At 44.6% G+C, this 18,066-nt stretch overlaps 1 protein-coding gene across 1 annotated transcript in view; it reads left to right on the top strand.

Annotated features, from left to right (window-relative positions):
- Positions 1-18,066, top strand: part of ITGA5 (integrin subunit alpha 5) — a 285,403-nt gene that overhangs the window by 161,597 nt on the left and 105,740 nt on the right. The window contains exon 5 of the mRNA XM_085654764.1: positions 6,196-6,257. Within this exon, the coding sequence (XP_085510890.1) occupies positions 6,196-6,257 (62 nt within the window). The remainder of the gene's footprint in view (positions 1-6,195; positions 6,258-18,066) is intronic.

The following is an 18,066-nucleotide window of genomic DNA, read 5'->3' as shown; positions in this document are numbered from 1 at the left end:
TCATTGGTTTTTTATCAGTAAAATTTCCGCTAACTATAACATGTGTGAAACCTATGGTTTTTTCAGTGAATTTGCAAGGTTTTTTAAATGCTAATTCCTAACTATAACGTGTGTGAAACCTATGGTTTTTTCAGTGAATTTGTACGTTTTTTTAAATGCTAAGTTACTTTACGCCATTCGTGGCGTGCGCGCCCACTTAACGCAGTTCGTTCCGACATGCAAGACATTTATAGAGGAGATGGTGTGCACTTCAATGATGAAGGGAACAGAGTCTTCCTCTTGAACCTTAGACTCTGCATCGGTACTTACTTGTAGGTACCACTAAAAAAATGACTCCATAAACACAACAGCTCTTTTTAGAGCTCCCTAATTTCTAAACTCTTAAATCTGATTTTCATTTATTTATTTTTATTTTTTTTACCGTACGCTTACCGTGAGCTTACCGTACGCGTACCCCGTGATTTTTTTTAAAATCAATAAATGTTTTTTTTGTACTTTTCTGTCCTTCTTTGACCCCCTTACAATTGTTAGGGGGTCTGTAACTCTCCTCATTGCCCCCTTTCCTTGTTTTCACTCTTTTTTTTCAGAGTGAAATACACAAAATGGCGGCCGCCGCTTCCTGGTTTCGGCCGATTCGAATGTTTACTAAGATCTAAGAGCCAATCAGAATCGCGCTCGCGCACGCCACCGTACGCTTACCGTAAGCGTACGGTAAGCGTACCGTAAGCTGGCTCAGATATATATTTTGATTTAAAGGCTATTTTCTCAAAATCTACTGAACTGATTTACACCAAACCTACAAAAGGCACTTCCTTGACCTACGGACTACCTCTCTGCCAAATTTCTAGTAATTCTGTTCAGCCGTTCGGGCTGTAGGTCGTTCTAAAGGTCCTATGGAAAAATGCATGGGAAAAACGCGTTTTGGGACCCCCCTTTTATCTCAGCCCCCGCTTGACGGATCCCCCCGAGACTTTCAGGGTAGGAGCGGAGCGTAGCGCCCCACCTATTTTGAGAAATTCGCGAGGATTCGTCGACCGGCGCCAAAGTTATTCAAAATAGAATGTTGAGGTTTTCCTATGGAAACGTGGTCCTAACTATAACTACCTACTGGCGACCGCCAGTAGGTAATATATATATATATATATATATATATATATATATATCAAGCCAATACTCCCTCTCACTAAGAAAGAGTGCGGGACAGCTCCGGAGTGCAGAAAAAGTGGCTTTATTTGTTAAAAAGCGCTGGCATTACGAGTCCATGAAACGCTGGCAGACGCGTTTCAGCCTTCAATAGCTTTCCTCAGTGCCCGTTTCCATGTTCTCCTTCCATCTCTGGGGGTCAGCTACTACGATCTTTAAATGGCGACCACATCCAGTCAGCTGATCACTTGCCCCTCCTTCCGCCTCTGACACGGCGGCACCACGCGCAGCTCTTCCCAGTCTACTGCATGCTGGTAGGTGGAGTCCTCAGAGCAATCCCATACAGTGATGGGGTATTGCACAACACCATGTGATGTCCCACTGTGTGGCTGCTGACCCTCACTCCACCGCAGTTGTCCGGAAAGCTCAAGCCATTCTTGGCACCCCTTGTCAGGTGGATCAATCTCGCCTCCTCTCTCCCCAGGTAACGATAACGTCCAATTGGAAATCCACCATACCAGGGGGGTGGCGCGTTGCAGTTTCATGCGACAACCCAAGTTGCAGGCACTACGCGTCACTCCTGACCGAGAGGGCGTCCCGCTACACCAGCAACCTGCACGCTGGTACAACATCAAGCCAATACTCCCTCTCACTAAGAAAGAGTGCGGGACAGCTCCGGAGTGCAGAAAAAGTGGCTTTATTTGTTAAAAAGCGCTGGCATTACGAGTCCATGAAACGCTGGCAGACGCGTTTCAGCCTTCAATAGCTTTCCTCAGTGCCCGTTTCCATGTTCTCCTTCCATCTCTGGGGGTCAGCTACTACGATCTTTAAATGGCGACCACATCCAGTCAGCTGATCACTTGCCCCTCCTTCCGCCTCTATGACACGGCGGCACCACGCGCAGCTCTTCCCAGTCTACTGCATGCTGGTAGGTGTTAGAATGCATTTTTAAACTTAGTTGACACAGTTAACACGTGCAAGCAATAAGAAGGCGAGCGGTGCATCCTGGGACGGGGGTGGGGGGGGTTTCGCTCCTGCAAGTCGTGGCCAAGGCCTTTGGCTCTGGGTGTTCCCAATTTTTCATCGGGCCCGCGTCCACAGCGCTGTCGTGGAATTGTCGCGAAAATCCAACCGGAAAAAGATCTCCATCGTTTCTTCAGAGCTCACTGTCATATGAAAACAATTTGAGAGGTCTTTGGAAACTGAAATTGAGCCCATTGCGGCACAACGAATCTCTTTAGTGAGGGAAGTCTTGGCCCAAAAAAATTTGGAACCCGCTTGTAGGGTCTTGGGATCAAGTTTTACATTTTTGGGATATGAAACTGTAATAGCAAAGTTTTTGGGACATGTGAAAGTTTCCCTTATCTTGGTTGTTGACTATGGGTCATTACTATCAAGGACACTTACACACCCAAAAATGGGGGTGGCTTCCTTACACTACATATGTATGTGTGTTTTTGTGTATGTATGTGTTTGTGTGTGTGTGTATATATATATATATATATATATATATATATATATATATATATATATATATATATATATAATCACTCGATGTATCCGCACTTTACACCAGTATCCAACATCAAGATGGCATCAAAGCTATTACACTATTTGCCAACGCTCAGCACAATTCATGTCACACAGTGAGATGCTAGTTTCTATGATTGACTTTTGCCTCAAACAACATCTTTATGTTCAACAACCTCCTTTATCAACAGATGAGGGGGGTTGCTATGGGGGCCAGCTTCTCTCCCAGTTACGCATGTCTCCACATGGGCTGGTGGGAGGAGCTGTTTCTCAACACAGACTACCAACAAGTAGTAGAGAGCAATATTAAAACCTGGCTCCGCTACATTGATGATTTGTTTCTAGTTTGGCAAGGTAGTAAAGAAGAGGCACAACAATTTGTTAATCAGATCAATTGCAATTCCTTGAACCTCCACTTCACGGCCACAATCAGTGACACATCAGTTAACTTCTTGGACGCTCAGGTGTATGTGTTAAATAATAGGTTAGAAACACGCATTTACCGGAAAGAAACAGCCGGTAATTCAATTTTGCACGCAGACCGCTCCCACCCCAAACATCAAGTAAACAGCGTCCCGTATGGGGAGATGCTGAAGCGGGTGTGTAGTACCAAGGCTGATCTTATAATGGCACAAGAGTCAAGTAAAACTAGATTCTTAGGGGATATTCGCCTAAAATCGTAGAACAAGCCATCACCAAACCTACGGCAATTGACAGGAATGTGCTATTGAGAGAAGCCGTTAAGAGTTCCAATACAGCAGAGTTGGTTGATGAGCCTAATACAGTTAATGAGTTCCGTCTCGTCATGGGATTCAGCAAACATAGTGCAATAAACAAAATCATCCAATCATGTTGGCCACTGGTACTTAAAATCCGGTATTAGGACCCCTGCTACCGCAGAGGGTGTCCATTACCCATAGCTAAGCACCGTCCATGAGAGATTGTCTTGTTTCCACTAATCCTGAAATCATTGAAAATACCTCATGGTTACAAACACACAAAGGCTTCTACAAATGCAAGACGTGCAAAGCATGTATCCATGGTGTAAATATGGTGACCTACTCCACCCCGTTCTGCAATAAGTGCAAACAAAAAAAATACTACTTACCTGTAAGACCGATTATGCAATTTATGTACTTGTGTGCCCTTGCGGCTTGAAATACATAGGGAGTACCAAACTCCAGGTACATAAACTCATTCTTCAACACCTTCGCGCCATCACAAATGAGGACAATAAATATCCAGTAGCCTGACATTTCAAAAAATTCCATCATTCAAACAACAAAGATCTTAGCTAATTTGTGATAGACGCAGTACCTCCAAGCAGATGGGGAGGAGATCGAGATTACAAACCCAGGAAACTAGATACATCATACAACTAGACACCAAGTACCCTAGTGGTCTTAATGTAACGGAAGATCTTTATACATTCTTATAATGATGAAATATGCAATATATAATTGGGGTTTCTGTACTCACACGTATACAAAATGATTTAGGCTTTTGTCATTCAGGTGTGCAATGTACAAGGGTATTTTAATATAGATTTGAGCATTTTGGGCACAAATTTCTACCTGTGGTTTTTTGAAGTTTGTGTGTGTGTGTATATATATATATATATATATATATATATATATATATATATATATATATATATTTTTTATGGATTCGCAGAGAATGTTTACATGCCTACAATTATATGATTGTGTGTATGTATATATGTGTCCCAAATTCCTCATACAGTAAAGTACGCTCTCAGGAAAAGAGGCACGGCAACCACGTATCCGGGTCCAAATATTTATTTACACTACGCGTTTCGGCAAGAAGCCTTGATCACGTTTAAAGTGAACACTCAACACCAAACATTTAAATAAAGTTTCACGTGAGCCTTATGTCAATGAAATCAACAGAGGACTAAACGAAATATTTTCCCCTTACATGGTCGCCATCTTTAAACGGTCGAAAGATCAATATCTTCAAACCCCCAACAAATTCGCATTTGACCACAATCGTTATGTATGACAATATAATACAATTTGAAAGCTAATGCTGATGATGGTAAATTACTCTTGAAATTATGTTCGCCAAGTAATCTACAGCTCATAAAACAGTTCATTACTCCTAGGGGTTTGCGTAAGTCCAGAATTGTGCACCAGACCAGAAAATAGTGTCACTACAAAGTTAGATTATATAATCTAACTTTGTAGTGACACTATTTTCTGGCAATATGTTGAATAAATTGAGTGCTAGTGAGCAATGCACACTTTCCCTCTAGGATTTGTCTTTCTAGAGAGGCAACTTTGGATTTCAGTGCTATGGTCGAACATGCTGAGTTGGGGCTATGTTGTTGACTGGCCAAATATGACTAGCTTTGCTCCCAACTTGTTACTCAGTCTGCCACTGGTATTTGTTGTTTGGCAGGTGCTTGGGCTACGATTCCGGGAGCCCACCGGCGTGTGTGTGTACGGTCCTGTTACTGCACCGGCAGGACCACACTCCCCATCTTGCAAAAACTGCCTGACGGCCTCAAACATGCATTTTCAGACCGAATGTAAGATCAACAGATATACACACACACACTACACGTATCTCTCTCCACATACTATTACTCAGTGGAAACCAGTCTTTCACAGTGGTGTTTGAGCCATAACATTGGGTTTGGAGTGTAGACCTCACCTTTGGGGTACAACCATGCTGTCTGTCAAAATATTGCTTCCAGCCAGCAGGGGAATACTAGTGTTTGGAGCCTTGAAAGGTCACATTGATCAGCTGAGACGTAGTTATGCCACAGGAGAACACGTTAAGTTTATCACAGACAAGGAATGATGGGACCACTGGCACACCAGTATGAGACTTTTTCACTAAACCTGTAATCTCTGCAGTCGGTGTTTGATTGTAGGTGTGTTGTTTGTTCCATTGTGGAACTGTCCAGTGTTTTTTGTGTGTGCTTTGTAGCTTATACTGTGTGGAGCTGTGAACACCCTCTTAGTAAAGCTGGCAAAGCAAAATGTGAAAAATCTGCTGTATTTAATTGAACAATATTTTTAATCGCACACCGTGAGCAGTGTCTTATGCTCCTGCGACCTTTGGTCGAACTTCAAATCGATGAAATAAAAAGTGGCAACTGTTGGAGGTGGGCCAAAAGGAGGTCGGCCAAAAACTCTGCAATACTCTCATCCACAAGTTTCAAACCTGGTAACCAGGAGGTGCTAAAGAACTCCCTGATAGGTAGATCGGTGACCTAGAATGATAAATCTTAAGTTCATCATGTTTTTCTCCTTTCATGGGTAAATTTGTACCTTACCCTTTGCATTAAACAACCATTTCCGGTATTGCGCACACAGCAGGTATGGTTCTGCTATATAGATTTACACAGTAAATAAGAAATGGTTGAGCAGCCATTGCTCAGTTTGAGAGATTTATCTGCTTTCGGGTATAAGGATCTGTTGAATATCACAAAGTCACAGTTTTCACTGCTCTTGCGGTTTAATTAAATGGCTGATCTTCTTACTGTCCCTCTAGATATAAGCTCTGAGACGGGGCAGGGGTACTGCCAAGGAGGCTTCAGCGCGGAGTTTACCAAGGTAAGACCTGTTTCCGTTACTGTTGTGAGCATTAACACACTTCCGTCTACATTTGCACTGTAACTTCGAACATCAGTATGGTTTACAACTGAGGGTGGGAAGAGCATGCTCCTCTCCATTTTTGGTTCATGAGGTGATCTCTTCAAAACATCCGCTACCGATCCTGCTGACCAACAGAAATTGTGACGTAGCGAAAGGTGCAGCAGGAGTGCTTTGCTTGTTAACTTGCAGTCAGTATGCCCGTGTAAGATGGTCTGGCGTCTCAAAATGCCCATTTGCTTTGAACCACTATTAAATGAAATTTGGTTCACTAAGAGTTAACCGACTAGTTAAATTCATGTATTTATAAAGTACCTTCGTCAATGCACTTTAAATAACACATTATCTCTCTCCTACTGGCGGTCGCCAGTAGGTAGTTATAGTTGGGACCTAGTTACTGTAGGAAAATGGCAATATTCTATTTGCAATAACTTTGGCGCCGATTGAAGAATCTTTGTGAAATTTTCAAAACTAATTCTTTGTTGAGATCAGCTCCTATGTTGAAAGTTTGGGGTGATTCGTCAAGGGGGGGGGGGCGAGAAAAAAGGGGGTTCTCAAAACGTGTTTCCTCCATGTTAATTTTCATAGGAAACTTTAGACAAGGCTACAGGTCGAACGGGTGAACGGAATTACCCCAAACTTGGCAGGGAGAAGGGTCTTGGTCTAGAAAGCACGCTTTTGTTTATTTGGTGTAAATTCGTTCAGTAGTTTTTGAGAAGAATTGAAATTTACAGATATCGATATTTGGGAATTCTGCCATCTGATTGGCTGAGGCGTCACAAGCTTGTTGCTGACTGGCTGTGAGCGGTGCGAGCGTTTGCAACTAGGAAGTGTTGGCCACCATTTTGTGATTCCGTTGAAGCGAGTAAGGTGAAAAAAGGGGGAAAAAGTGGGAAATAGGAGGGTAGGAGCACTGTAACCTCTGTGGGGTGTTTAGGGTTTTTGCTATAGAGGGGGTGCGAAGTGAAATATTTACCCCTACTGGTGTGTAAGTGGTGGGCTACGGAAATTAAGTGAGGTATTGGGTAGAGTCTGATGTGGGTGAGGTGAGCTGTTGCGGGACTCTGGGATTAAAGGGTGAGCCCAAATTGTGTCTTATGCTGTGAAGTCATGTGTCGTGGCCGCTGCACTACAGTTGTGGAAGTAGTGTCCGGATGCGTTTTTAACTACTAGGACAAACTACTGACCCGTACTGGTATGAAAGTCCTGGGGTACGGAATATATGTGAGGTATTGTCGAGAGTCTCAAGTTGCTAAGCTGAGCTGCTGTCGGAGATTAAAGCGTGAGCCCAAACTGTGTCATATGCTGTGAAGTCATGTGCTCTGGCCGCTGTGCCACATCTGTGCAAGTAGTGTTAGCATGTAGTTATAGGTACTTGGATAAACTTTTGTTTAGAACATTGTAGCTTGTGTATGGTGCTTAGGTGGTGTTGTATAGGGAGTGCGAAGGTAAATCAATATGGTATTTGTAGAGTGCAAACTACTCACCCCTATGGGTGAGTAGAGCTGGGGATCAAAGCGAGAGGTCTGTGCTGCAAATTGAGATGGTCTGGCCGCTGTGCCATAGCTGTGTGGAGAATACATTTTGGCAAGGGTGCAGGAGTTGGCTTTATATGGCCCTAAAATAGGGGGCCTAAGTTGTAAGTTATAGGGTGGCTCTAAAAATAGCCCTTGTGTTCATTAGTTGGAGATACATATAAGTGCCGATGCACAGTTTAAAGTTATTCAGGAAAACTCTGTTTCCCTGATCTGTGAAGTGTACTCCATCACTTCTGTATATATCCGCCATATCAAAACGTATGTTGTATATGGACCCCATTTTGTGGTCTCTGAGGTATGCAGAGACAGCTTTGTTGACTATTTTCCGAGAATTTTCAATCTGAGGACAAAATTGTTTAGACCATTTCCACTTCTGTCTTTGGCATATATTGGAATATACAAAGACAGTTTGAGGCAAAACTAACATCAATTGTCCAAAGGTGTCCTTCATAAGCATTTCCAAATCTACACCAGTCAATGTGCCTAGGTCGTTTCCACCACAGTGCACAATCATGAGGTCAGGGTGTTGGAGATGCAAACAGGTTTTAACCAAAGGCAACAATTGGTGCCACTTCAATCCTCTCTGTCCAAACCATTTAATGTCCACATTTTTTTAAACCTAGGTCTAAGTCAATACGTCTCTGTTCTGCATACCTCTTGCACCAGAAAACATAGCTATGTCCTACGATCCACACTAGCATTTTGAAGGTATGGCTGGAAGGTATGGAAAGATGTCTGTAGCTCATGCAGTTCCTTCGTAGAATAACAGATATGTTTAAAGATAGGGAACTAGTTTCTTTTCGCATACAAAACAGTACCTGATTGGGAGATGAAAAGCATTGTTTTTTAAAAGTAGGGTGCACATTCGTTTTGTGGAAAAGTATGTTTGTGATTGGTTAAGAAAAAGCAGTTTGCACGTACATATTGTAGTACATATTATAGGATAAAATTTGCTCAACTCAACCACACCTGCTACTTGCATTTGGAAGGCACTGTTCGAACTTAAAACAATTGTGAATTTTAACCTGCACGTGCCGTTAAATGTTCGAGAAAACGTTGCAAAAAAATATCATTGGGTTTAAAAAAATTGAACTTTTAACCTCCACGTGTTGTAGAATGTTCTAGAAAGTGTGTTGATAGAATAGGTTGCATTTCTGACTTCGATGTGTACTTGAATATTAAAAAATCTATTTATATGGAAAAGTAGAAAGACCGTAAGAGAATTTTTGAAAGCTAAAAGAATCAAGGAACTATTGTAATTTGTTCTTGATTACCTACTGGTGGTCGACAGTAGGTAGTTATCACTGTTAACAGTCTGCAGTGCGGTGTTGCTCAGAATGGCATGGTGGTGATATGATATGGTGCTACACTCTGTTATGAAACCGAGAGTCTAAACCGTGAGGTCATTGCTGTAAAGTGATGTGGTATGGTGTTTGTAGCATATGTGTGCAAGTAGGGTTAGTAGGCGTTTATACCATACAGGGAGTGGGAAGCGAACTACTGACCGCTACTGTGTGTTGATAGTATACCGGAAGCGGGAAGCGAAGTAGTTACGCCTACCGGTGTGAAGACTTGGGGATGAAACCGAGCTGATTGCTGTAAAGTGATGGGCTCTGGGCGGTGTAGGATACTAGCCGCTGTAGTATAAATGTGTAAGTAGTGTTAGTATGCGTTTATAGTGTATAGGGAGTGGGAAGATAACTACTCATCCCTACTGGTGTGAAGACTCTGGGATTAAACAGTGAGCCTAAATTGTGAGCTCATTGCTGTAAAGTGATGTGCTCTGGGCGCTGTAGCATACTTGTGGAAGAAGTGTTAGTTTACGTTTATACAATATAGGAAGTGGGGAGCGAAAGTCTTACCCCTGCCGGTGTCAAGACTCGTCGATGAAACTATGAGCTCATTGCTGTAAAGTCATGTGCTCTGTGTAGTATTCCATTGTAAATCCTAGTAGAATGTTAGTATGTAATTCTACTAGAATCTAAGGGGCATATTATCAAGGAACGGCGTTAAAATTATCGCCGCTTTAGCAGCAGGAAACTGTCGCTAAAATGGTGATAATGCGCTTGATAATATGCCGTAAAAGCCCATGTTAACACGAGAACATGGGCTTCTATTGGACTTCTCTACGGCATATTATCAAGCCCATTGTCGCCTTTTTAGCGGCAGTTTCCTGCCGCTAAAGCGGCGATAATTTTAACGCCGTTCCTTGATAATATGGCCCTCAGTATGTAATGTTAGAATGTAGGGCTGTCATGAGGGGAACCTTGCGGAGTTTGTACACGGTGCTTTATTAGACGGTTGCTTTGCTGTCTGCTCCTGTTAGTGGTTATTTCAGGTGTCTTGTTTTCTTGAATTAAATATACTTATTGGATTCACTGCTGTCTGCCTCTTCACTACATAAATTTGGTGATGAGTGGGAGAAGGCAAAAAGAAGGCACCACTCAGCAATATTTCAAAATTGCTTGCGTTGAAGACCCGTTTTGTTCGTGTAGCTGTTTCTACTCATGGCAGGGTCGTCGGCTCATTGAATTATGTCATCCGACTTCTGGTAGGATTTATATTTTTAGATTTTGCGCTATCTCTGCTTCTTCACTACATTCGGGTCGCTGTACTACACGTGTGTGAGTAGTGTCAGTATGCGTTTATACTAACAAATGCATCATGGTAGTAGGGAGGGTGACCTCTCGGCGCAGCTCATACAATGTCCCGGGGTGTGTATTCGCTAGACATTTGTGTTTGCTATTAGAGGGTGGTGCATGGCTTCCACCCTGTGATAGTAAATACTTGTTCGACTACTTGAAGCGAGAGGAGGAAAACCTAGTATCGCTGTAATAGAGGGGATGCGGATGGTAAAATGGAGAGAAAACAACAACAACAAGCATTGGCATAGCCAATAGGTCTCGCCTTTGGGACCTTATAAGTGTTTAGCCATGCAACAGTTGCATAACTAAACACTTATAAGGTCCCAAAAGCGAGACCTATTGGCTATGCAAAGCAGCCGTGTGGATGCGAAAGTAAAAGTGATCACGATCAAACATCAAAGCGGCCGTGCGGCCCCTAAAGTGAAAGTAATCGCGGTAAAGCGTGGCGCGCGCGCCCGCGCACTTGCACTGTAGCTCTAGGCTGGCCTGGTAGCACTTTTTGGAGCCCTCTAAATAAGTCTCGCCAGAACAGCGCATGCGCTGGGTCAGGCGAGACCTAAAAAGGCAGGGTCTCGCCCATTCTTTTAAATGAGGCCCCTGGTGGGTGGGTAATGTTCCGTGGCCAATCCAATTATTATATTGCGGGCTCTCTGTAGGACTGGGGATCTTAATGTCACATGTAAATTAGGCGCGGAAGGGCACAGACATTTTGCAGCCTAGGGGAGTGCCACCTTCCTGGGTATTGTTTACTAATTGTTTGAGGCCAACTGAAGTCCGGGGATCGCCACACTCGGGGTCTTTATTTAAATATGCAGGGTGGGCCTCGGCAGTCCCTGAAGCCTCGGTGGTCCTAGGCAGTGCCTTATTTGTTCTGTAATCACACGGGCAGCACTTATGGTGTTATAAAGTGATACACTCCTAGAACTCTTGCAGTTGTACAATTACCCAGGCTTCATTTGTCTAATAGTCAGTTAGATTATGTTTGGTAGGTGCACTCTAATATTAAATAATGTTGTCCTTAAAATCTCCTATAAACAGATGATTTTCACAATAAACAATAGACAAGTGTCGTCAGAAAAAGAAGACGTATACACTCAGTTATTTATTTGAAAAAATAAGTAACCTTTATTAAAACAAATAAATAGAAATGTAACTTTAATAGAACAGTATAATAAAAACAAGCATTGAAAATGCAATAGGTCTCGCCTTTGATTAAGTTAAAGCCATTTGCTTTGCTAATGGTATTCTATAGTAAAGCAAATGGCTTTAACTTAATCAAAGACGAGACCTATTGCATTTTTAATGCTTGTTGGTAGGGAGATTAAGTGATTTGCCCAGAATCACGGGGTGTTGAGCCGATGCTCGATCCTTGTTCCCCCAACTCTGGCCGTTGGGCCACATCCTCAAATTCTGGGAGTTCAGACTAGATTAATTTCAGCAGAAACAAATCGGCATCTTAAAACAATGTAAGAGTGGGGAACATGAAGTTATCCGGTGACCTTAAATACAACGTGCCCCGTTTTGGCCTCCCAGTCTTAGATTGTCTCAAGCGCATATTTAGCTTTACCGCTGCCTTCGATTGACTCTGACCGGCAGGCATTACTAATCAATCAATCAATCAATAAGGACTGTGGTAATCTAACTAATACAAGAAACAAACCAGCAAGCCCTCGCCTCTGTTGTTGGCCGGAGGGGACCCCTCTTCCTCCGAGGGAACACTTCTTACAATGTTGGGGGTGGCCATGCTGCACTATGAGAACCATGCACTACCCGAAAGAGCCAGCCAGCTGGAAAGGCCACGCCACCCGCAGGGGGGTGTTTACAGAAGACAGCTCCTTGGTTTTTTTTTTTTTCCCCCACTGTCCGGGAAGAAATGTCTTTTTCAGTGGCCATTTGGCCCCTCAGGCTAGCCGCCGTCAGCGCAAGATCTCTTACCCCATCCCCCTGGAGCGATATCTAGTCCTGGATAAAGTTGGGTATTCACAAGGGCTCACTCGCCTGGTCATCCTTGGTTTCTGGCTAGTTTTCATTCCACCTCATATCTATTTTTCAAAACACCCTACACTTGAAGTGGCCTTTGCTCACTCACTCTAGAAGTTCTATAGAAAAACATTTTCCCAACGACCGATTATTTGTTAAAGAGTCATAGAGCCGCACATCCCAGCCATGATACCCTGTGTTGCCTGTAATTTTGGTACATAATGCCCCCACCTGAAGCTACACTCCGTGTCTTGACGTTTGTGCAGGCACAGGCCCCCGACTCGACCCTGCACAGTGCGCTGACCGTCACTTAGTTTACAGGCTGTTCTCGTCTGTGTTAAATTAACACGGTCACCGTCTATCCATCTACGTAAAACACTCCAAAGTAAAAGAAAAAAAACACGGGGACGGCCCTTTGGCTTTGTTTTCAAAAGTATGTATTTGTTTAGGCCTAGATTGCTCCCCAGAGCAGATGTGTAATGCGATCTGAACTCTGTTCCTAGATGCGTGTCCTCCGTCTAAATCCACGCTTAAGATTCTCTGTGGCTAAAAATACAGTTATGACTGTTAACTCGTTTAATTGATTGCTTTTAGTATAAAAGTATAGTATTGCTTTCTATAACTTAGTACAAAGTCCATTTTGAAGTCCTAATCCTTTCGGACTCTGGCGTAAGAACTGTGAATACCACGTGACTCAATGGCGTTCGTGTTTTCATGTCTTCCCATTCAGCAGCCCAGTGCATTTTTTTGTTGCATATTTATATAGCGCAAACTTGACCCGGAGGTATTGGAGCGCTTTACATGAGCACCAGTTGCATTACACAAGGACACACTCCTTTTTGGTAGGGAGATTTAGTGATTTGCCCAGAATCACAGGACGTCGAGCCAACGCAGAGGCTCGATCCTTGTTCCCCACTCTGGCCGTTAGGCCACATGCTCCAATTCTGAGAGTTCAGACTAGATTAATTTCAGCTGAAACAAATCGGCATCTTAAAACAATGTAAGAGTGGGGAACATGAAGTTATCCGGTGACCTTAAATACAAAGTGCCCTGTTTTGGCCGCCCAGCCTTAGATTGTCTCAAGCGCATATTTAGCTTTACCGTTGCCTTCGATTGACTCTGACCGGCAGGCATTACTAATCAATCGATCAATAAGGACTGTGGTAATTTAACTAATACAAGAAACAAACCAGCAAACGCTCGCCTCTGTTGTTGGCCGGAGGGGACACCTCTTCCTCCGAGGGAACACTTCTTACAACGTCGGGGTGGCCATGCTGCACTATGAGAACCATGCACTACTCAAAAGAGCCAGCCAGCTGGAAAGGCCACGTCGCCCGCAGGGGGGTGTTTACAGAAGACAGCCCCTTGATGTTTCCTCCACTGTCCGGTAAGAAAAGTCTTTTTTCAGGTAGGGTAACAATTTCCTAAAATGTTAACACACCTTTATCCTTTCCCTTAATCTGCTGGGAAAGTTACTTTGCTTAATTAAAAAAAGGGGAGAGACATCCCCACCCCTACAAACCAGGCTAAACGGCTCCTTGATAATTATTCCCGGGTCAGGCTTTAGCGGGGCATTACGGCCCGCCGTAGCGTGTGATATTCGCTTTGAGTTTTCGGGCTGTATGTTTTTTGCTGCTTGTTTTGTTTGGGGGGCTAATTTGAGTTTCCAATGAAGGGTGTTGAAGTGCCCCTGGACAGGGGTGAACAGCAGCTCGGCCTGGGAGGGGGCCGTGTGTGTTTTCACCCTCTTTCCTCCCTTTGTTTGGGCCTGCGTCTGCCCAGCCGCCTCGGAGAAGCTGTTTCAGCACATGGCGTAGGACCCCCATGGGCTGGTGCACGCTCCGGAGCCTTTGAAGGGCCTGCCAGGCTTGTGCTGGGGTGCTGTGGTCGAGGGAGTGGGAGACGTGGGGGATTTGATTGTGAACCTCAAGCTGCAAACCGCCGCGCCAGAGAAATTAAAGTTTCTCTTGCAGGACACCGCAATCATTTATTTTCTAACTTTAACACTGAGTGGGGGTGGGGGGCAGGGGGGGTAGGACTCTATCATACGGGAAGGCACCTTTACATCTCATTCCTTATTGCAGGTTGGAAAGGAAACGTTACAGAGATATGACTTTTGCAGAATCAGTGAGAGAACCAAATGCGCAAAAAAGTGAAGCCGTGGGCTTTCGCGCCTCACTGCACCGCAATTTCCGAATGACCGGGGTGAAAGTAGACAAGGACGCCCAGGATGGAGTTTGCTGCGCGTGCCTGTCCTCGACGGAGACTTTTCTCTTTTGGAGCCGTCCCACTTGGACGGACTGCCCTGCTGGCGTAAAAGGTTTATTATCATCTTTATGGGGCCATCTGTTTTGCCCCATAAAGAAGATAAGAAACCTTTTACACCAGCAGGAAGTCAGACGAGCCAGTCCAAGTGGGACGGCTCTAAAAGAGAAAAGTGTACGTCACTGGAGGCTCTTTTCCAATGGCTGGCCACCGTTTAGCATAAACGGTGACGCCAGCCAATGGAAAGGAGGGGCGGGGCTGAAACCCCGCTAGTAAAAGCTACTCAAAAACATAAAATCTCGCCAGCGAGACTGCGCATGTGCGCAGCCTACACTAGCAGAGACCTAAAAAACATGGGTTGGACTCCAGTGGAAGCAGCGTAGGAAACCTGCAAGACAAAAATGAAACATAAGTCTGTGTGCTATGTGGAAGAGGTAAAGGAAGGTAGTCCGAATGAAAGGACCATAGTGAGAATGGAAGGGAGGTGGAGTGGGTGGAAGGGAGAAGGGGAGGGAGAGCCAAAAGAAGAGAGGGAGGAGGAGACCGAGCGTCTGCCTATTGCACCCAGCCCTTAGTGTTTACCCTCCGTCTCCCCCGTTTGTCTAGGATGCTGGGGTCTGCGAGAGTGTAGTTCAGCAAGTCCTTAAAATTAAATACGAGGCCAGAGATTATGGGCCATATTATGAAGGAAGGGCGATAACATTAGTGCCGCTTTAGCGGCAGGAAACCGCCGCTAAAGCGGCGATAAGGGGTTGATAATATGCCCTTGTGAATTCCCTTAGAAGCCCAGGTTCTGTTGTGAACCTGGGCTTCTATGGGAATTTACAAGGGCATATTATCAACCCCTTATCGTCGCTTCAGTGGCAGTTTCCTGTCGCTAAAGTGGTGATAATGTTATCGCCGTTGTTTGATAATATAGTCCTACATTATTAGCTACGGGAAAATAGCTTGCATGCACCTGTGCACCCAGGGTGCTGCACCCCTGCACCCAGGGTGCTGCACCCCAACCCCTTCCCCCGCACTGTGCTCAATTGTAGGTCTTGCACACCGAGGCTTCACTGCTCACCTGCCACCACTGGTGTGTCCCACGACGTGTTGGTGCAAGCTCCTAGCCCGGGATATGTTTGTCCGATAGACCAGGTCTCCAGTCGGGGACAGGTCTTGATACCACGATGGAAGGTGTCAGAATGCCAGGGCATCATTGCGGGGTCAGCTCCCGCTCAGCCCTTCTTGTTGCAATCAATGGAATGCCTGAAAAGGGAGAAATAATTTAATGGTGGAAACGTCTGGAGGTAAATGAAGGTTTATTTCAAGTTTGATAGAAAATAGGAGTTGAGTGCATCCTTCTTTTTTGAAGTACAGTCTACCAACTGTTAGTGGTAATCGTGGTTCAAAGAGGAGTTGGAGTGCACGAGAATACACAAGGTTAAATAATGTTATGCCAACGTTCACATACAAAGTAATGGAGCGCATGCTAGAAGCATAATGTGCGCGTATAATGCAGTGGCGGGAGCCTGTGTGCATGTACACTTAGTAAGGAGCTCACTACAGTGTCCTAAAAGCCACCGCCACGTGTCTGTAGGGCAGCGCTGCCCGCTGGCTCAGGCCTACAGTACGGTACAGCAGGTCCTTAAAATTAGACCAATGTGACTGAATGAGGTCAGAGATCACATCATTACGCACGGCAACATCGCTTTTTCGCATGTGTGCACTCAGGGTGATGCACCCCACCACTCCCGCAGCACCGCGCTGAAGAGGTGTCTGTAGGGCAGCGCTGCACGCTGGCTCAGGCCTACAGAATAGTCCAGCAGGTCTTTAAAATGAGACAGAGATGTGACTGAATGAGGTCAAAGATCACATCATAACACATGGCAATATCGTTTGTTTGTACCTGCGCAGCTAGGCTGAAGCATCCCACCCATCTCGCTGCAGCGCGCTCAATTGGAGGCCCTGTGCACCCAGGCCGCTCTGCTTACCTGCTGTCATTGATTTGTGAGCAAACACTACGGTCAGCAGTGCTCACAATTCAGATGGAGTGTTGATTGCAGGAGAGTGTACACCTCATGGATCCGTAGACGATTGGCAGCAGGGCTCACATTTTAGAGCCCGTGTTGATTGGCAGGATGGGGTACACCTCATGGATCCATTTCTTTTTTTTTTTTATTGCGCATTGTGATATGCGAGGTGGATGCAGCAAATCATTTGAGGTAGTGTGGAAGAAGAGGGACATGTGGCGTCGTGGTTATCCTATTTATACGTATGCAAAGTGGGCTGGGCTTGCGTACGTCAGGCCAGCATAGGGGTGTGAATAATTATTCCGGGGACTTGGGCGTTGTTCATTTCCTGCCTTGCCAGGAAGTGTATTTATGTGTGTTTCTTTTGTAGTTTTGACCTCGCAGAGTGTGCAATTTAGATTAGAGTAGCATGTGTCGGGAGGGCGCCGAAACTATCGTTAATGAGATTGCATGTGATCTAGGATGTGCAGTCTGCCCACGGCTGATGATGCTCCTTAGAGCCAGCAATACCCAGGCCGAAAGGCAGCACAATAATGTGCAGACACACACACACCAGGGGCATCGTGTAACACATTTGTTTTTTGATGGCACGTTTGAGATGCATGGCAATCACATGTGGAAGGCTAATGTTAGAGCATGAATATTTATCAAGATGATCGTTGCATGTTGTGTGTAGTGTAAGATGTGTATACAGGAAAACACTTTGCAAAAAAGCTTTCTAAGCAGAAGAGGTCTCATCAAACGCTGTAGAGAGAATGAGTAAAATGGGTGGGGTTGTACAACTGTTACAAAGGGAACTGTTATGAACCAATCAAATGCTTTTTTTAAGGTCACATGGCAATCGTGCAAGGAGGCCGCACCCGACGCGATTTTGACAAAATATATTTATCATAATATAAGATTATTGCAGTTAGAAATATATAAATGTTTAAATTAATTTAGATTTTTCCGTGCTCTCATATACTGTTTAAAGTTATTTAGATATACTTTTGAGACAAAAAAAGGGAATGGCGTACCCGGTGCGATACTATACGTCTGTGATGTAACACAGGGCCTGGCAGCGTGTACTCGTCGAATACGCAACGCGCAGCAGGCACGACCCCATACGTGCATGACGTAATGCGTGGCTTGGTACTGCGTACCCATCGTATACCAAAGCAGTACCTGGGGTGACTTCATGCGTATATGGTATTACGCGGGATGCGGTGCCACAAACTCGACGGATACGAAATGTGCATCATTTACGAGTTTAGCAATATGGCGGATAGGATTCGTGTGGTGATGGAGCTTGGTACGCTACCGGTATGGGAGAGCAGTTTTCTAACCC

Source organism: Triturus cristatus, chromosome 4_1 (genome assembly GCF_964204655.1).
Source record: "Triturus cristatus chromosome 4_1, aTriCri1.1, whole genome shotgun sequence".
NCBI lineage: Eukaryota > Metazoa > Chordata > Amphibia > Caudata > Salamandridae > Triturus > Triturus cristatus.
This window is presented reverse-complemented; position numbering and strand designations above follow the sequence as displayed.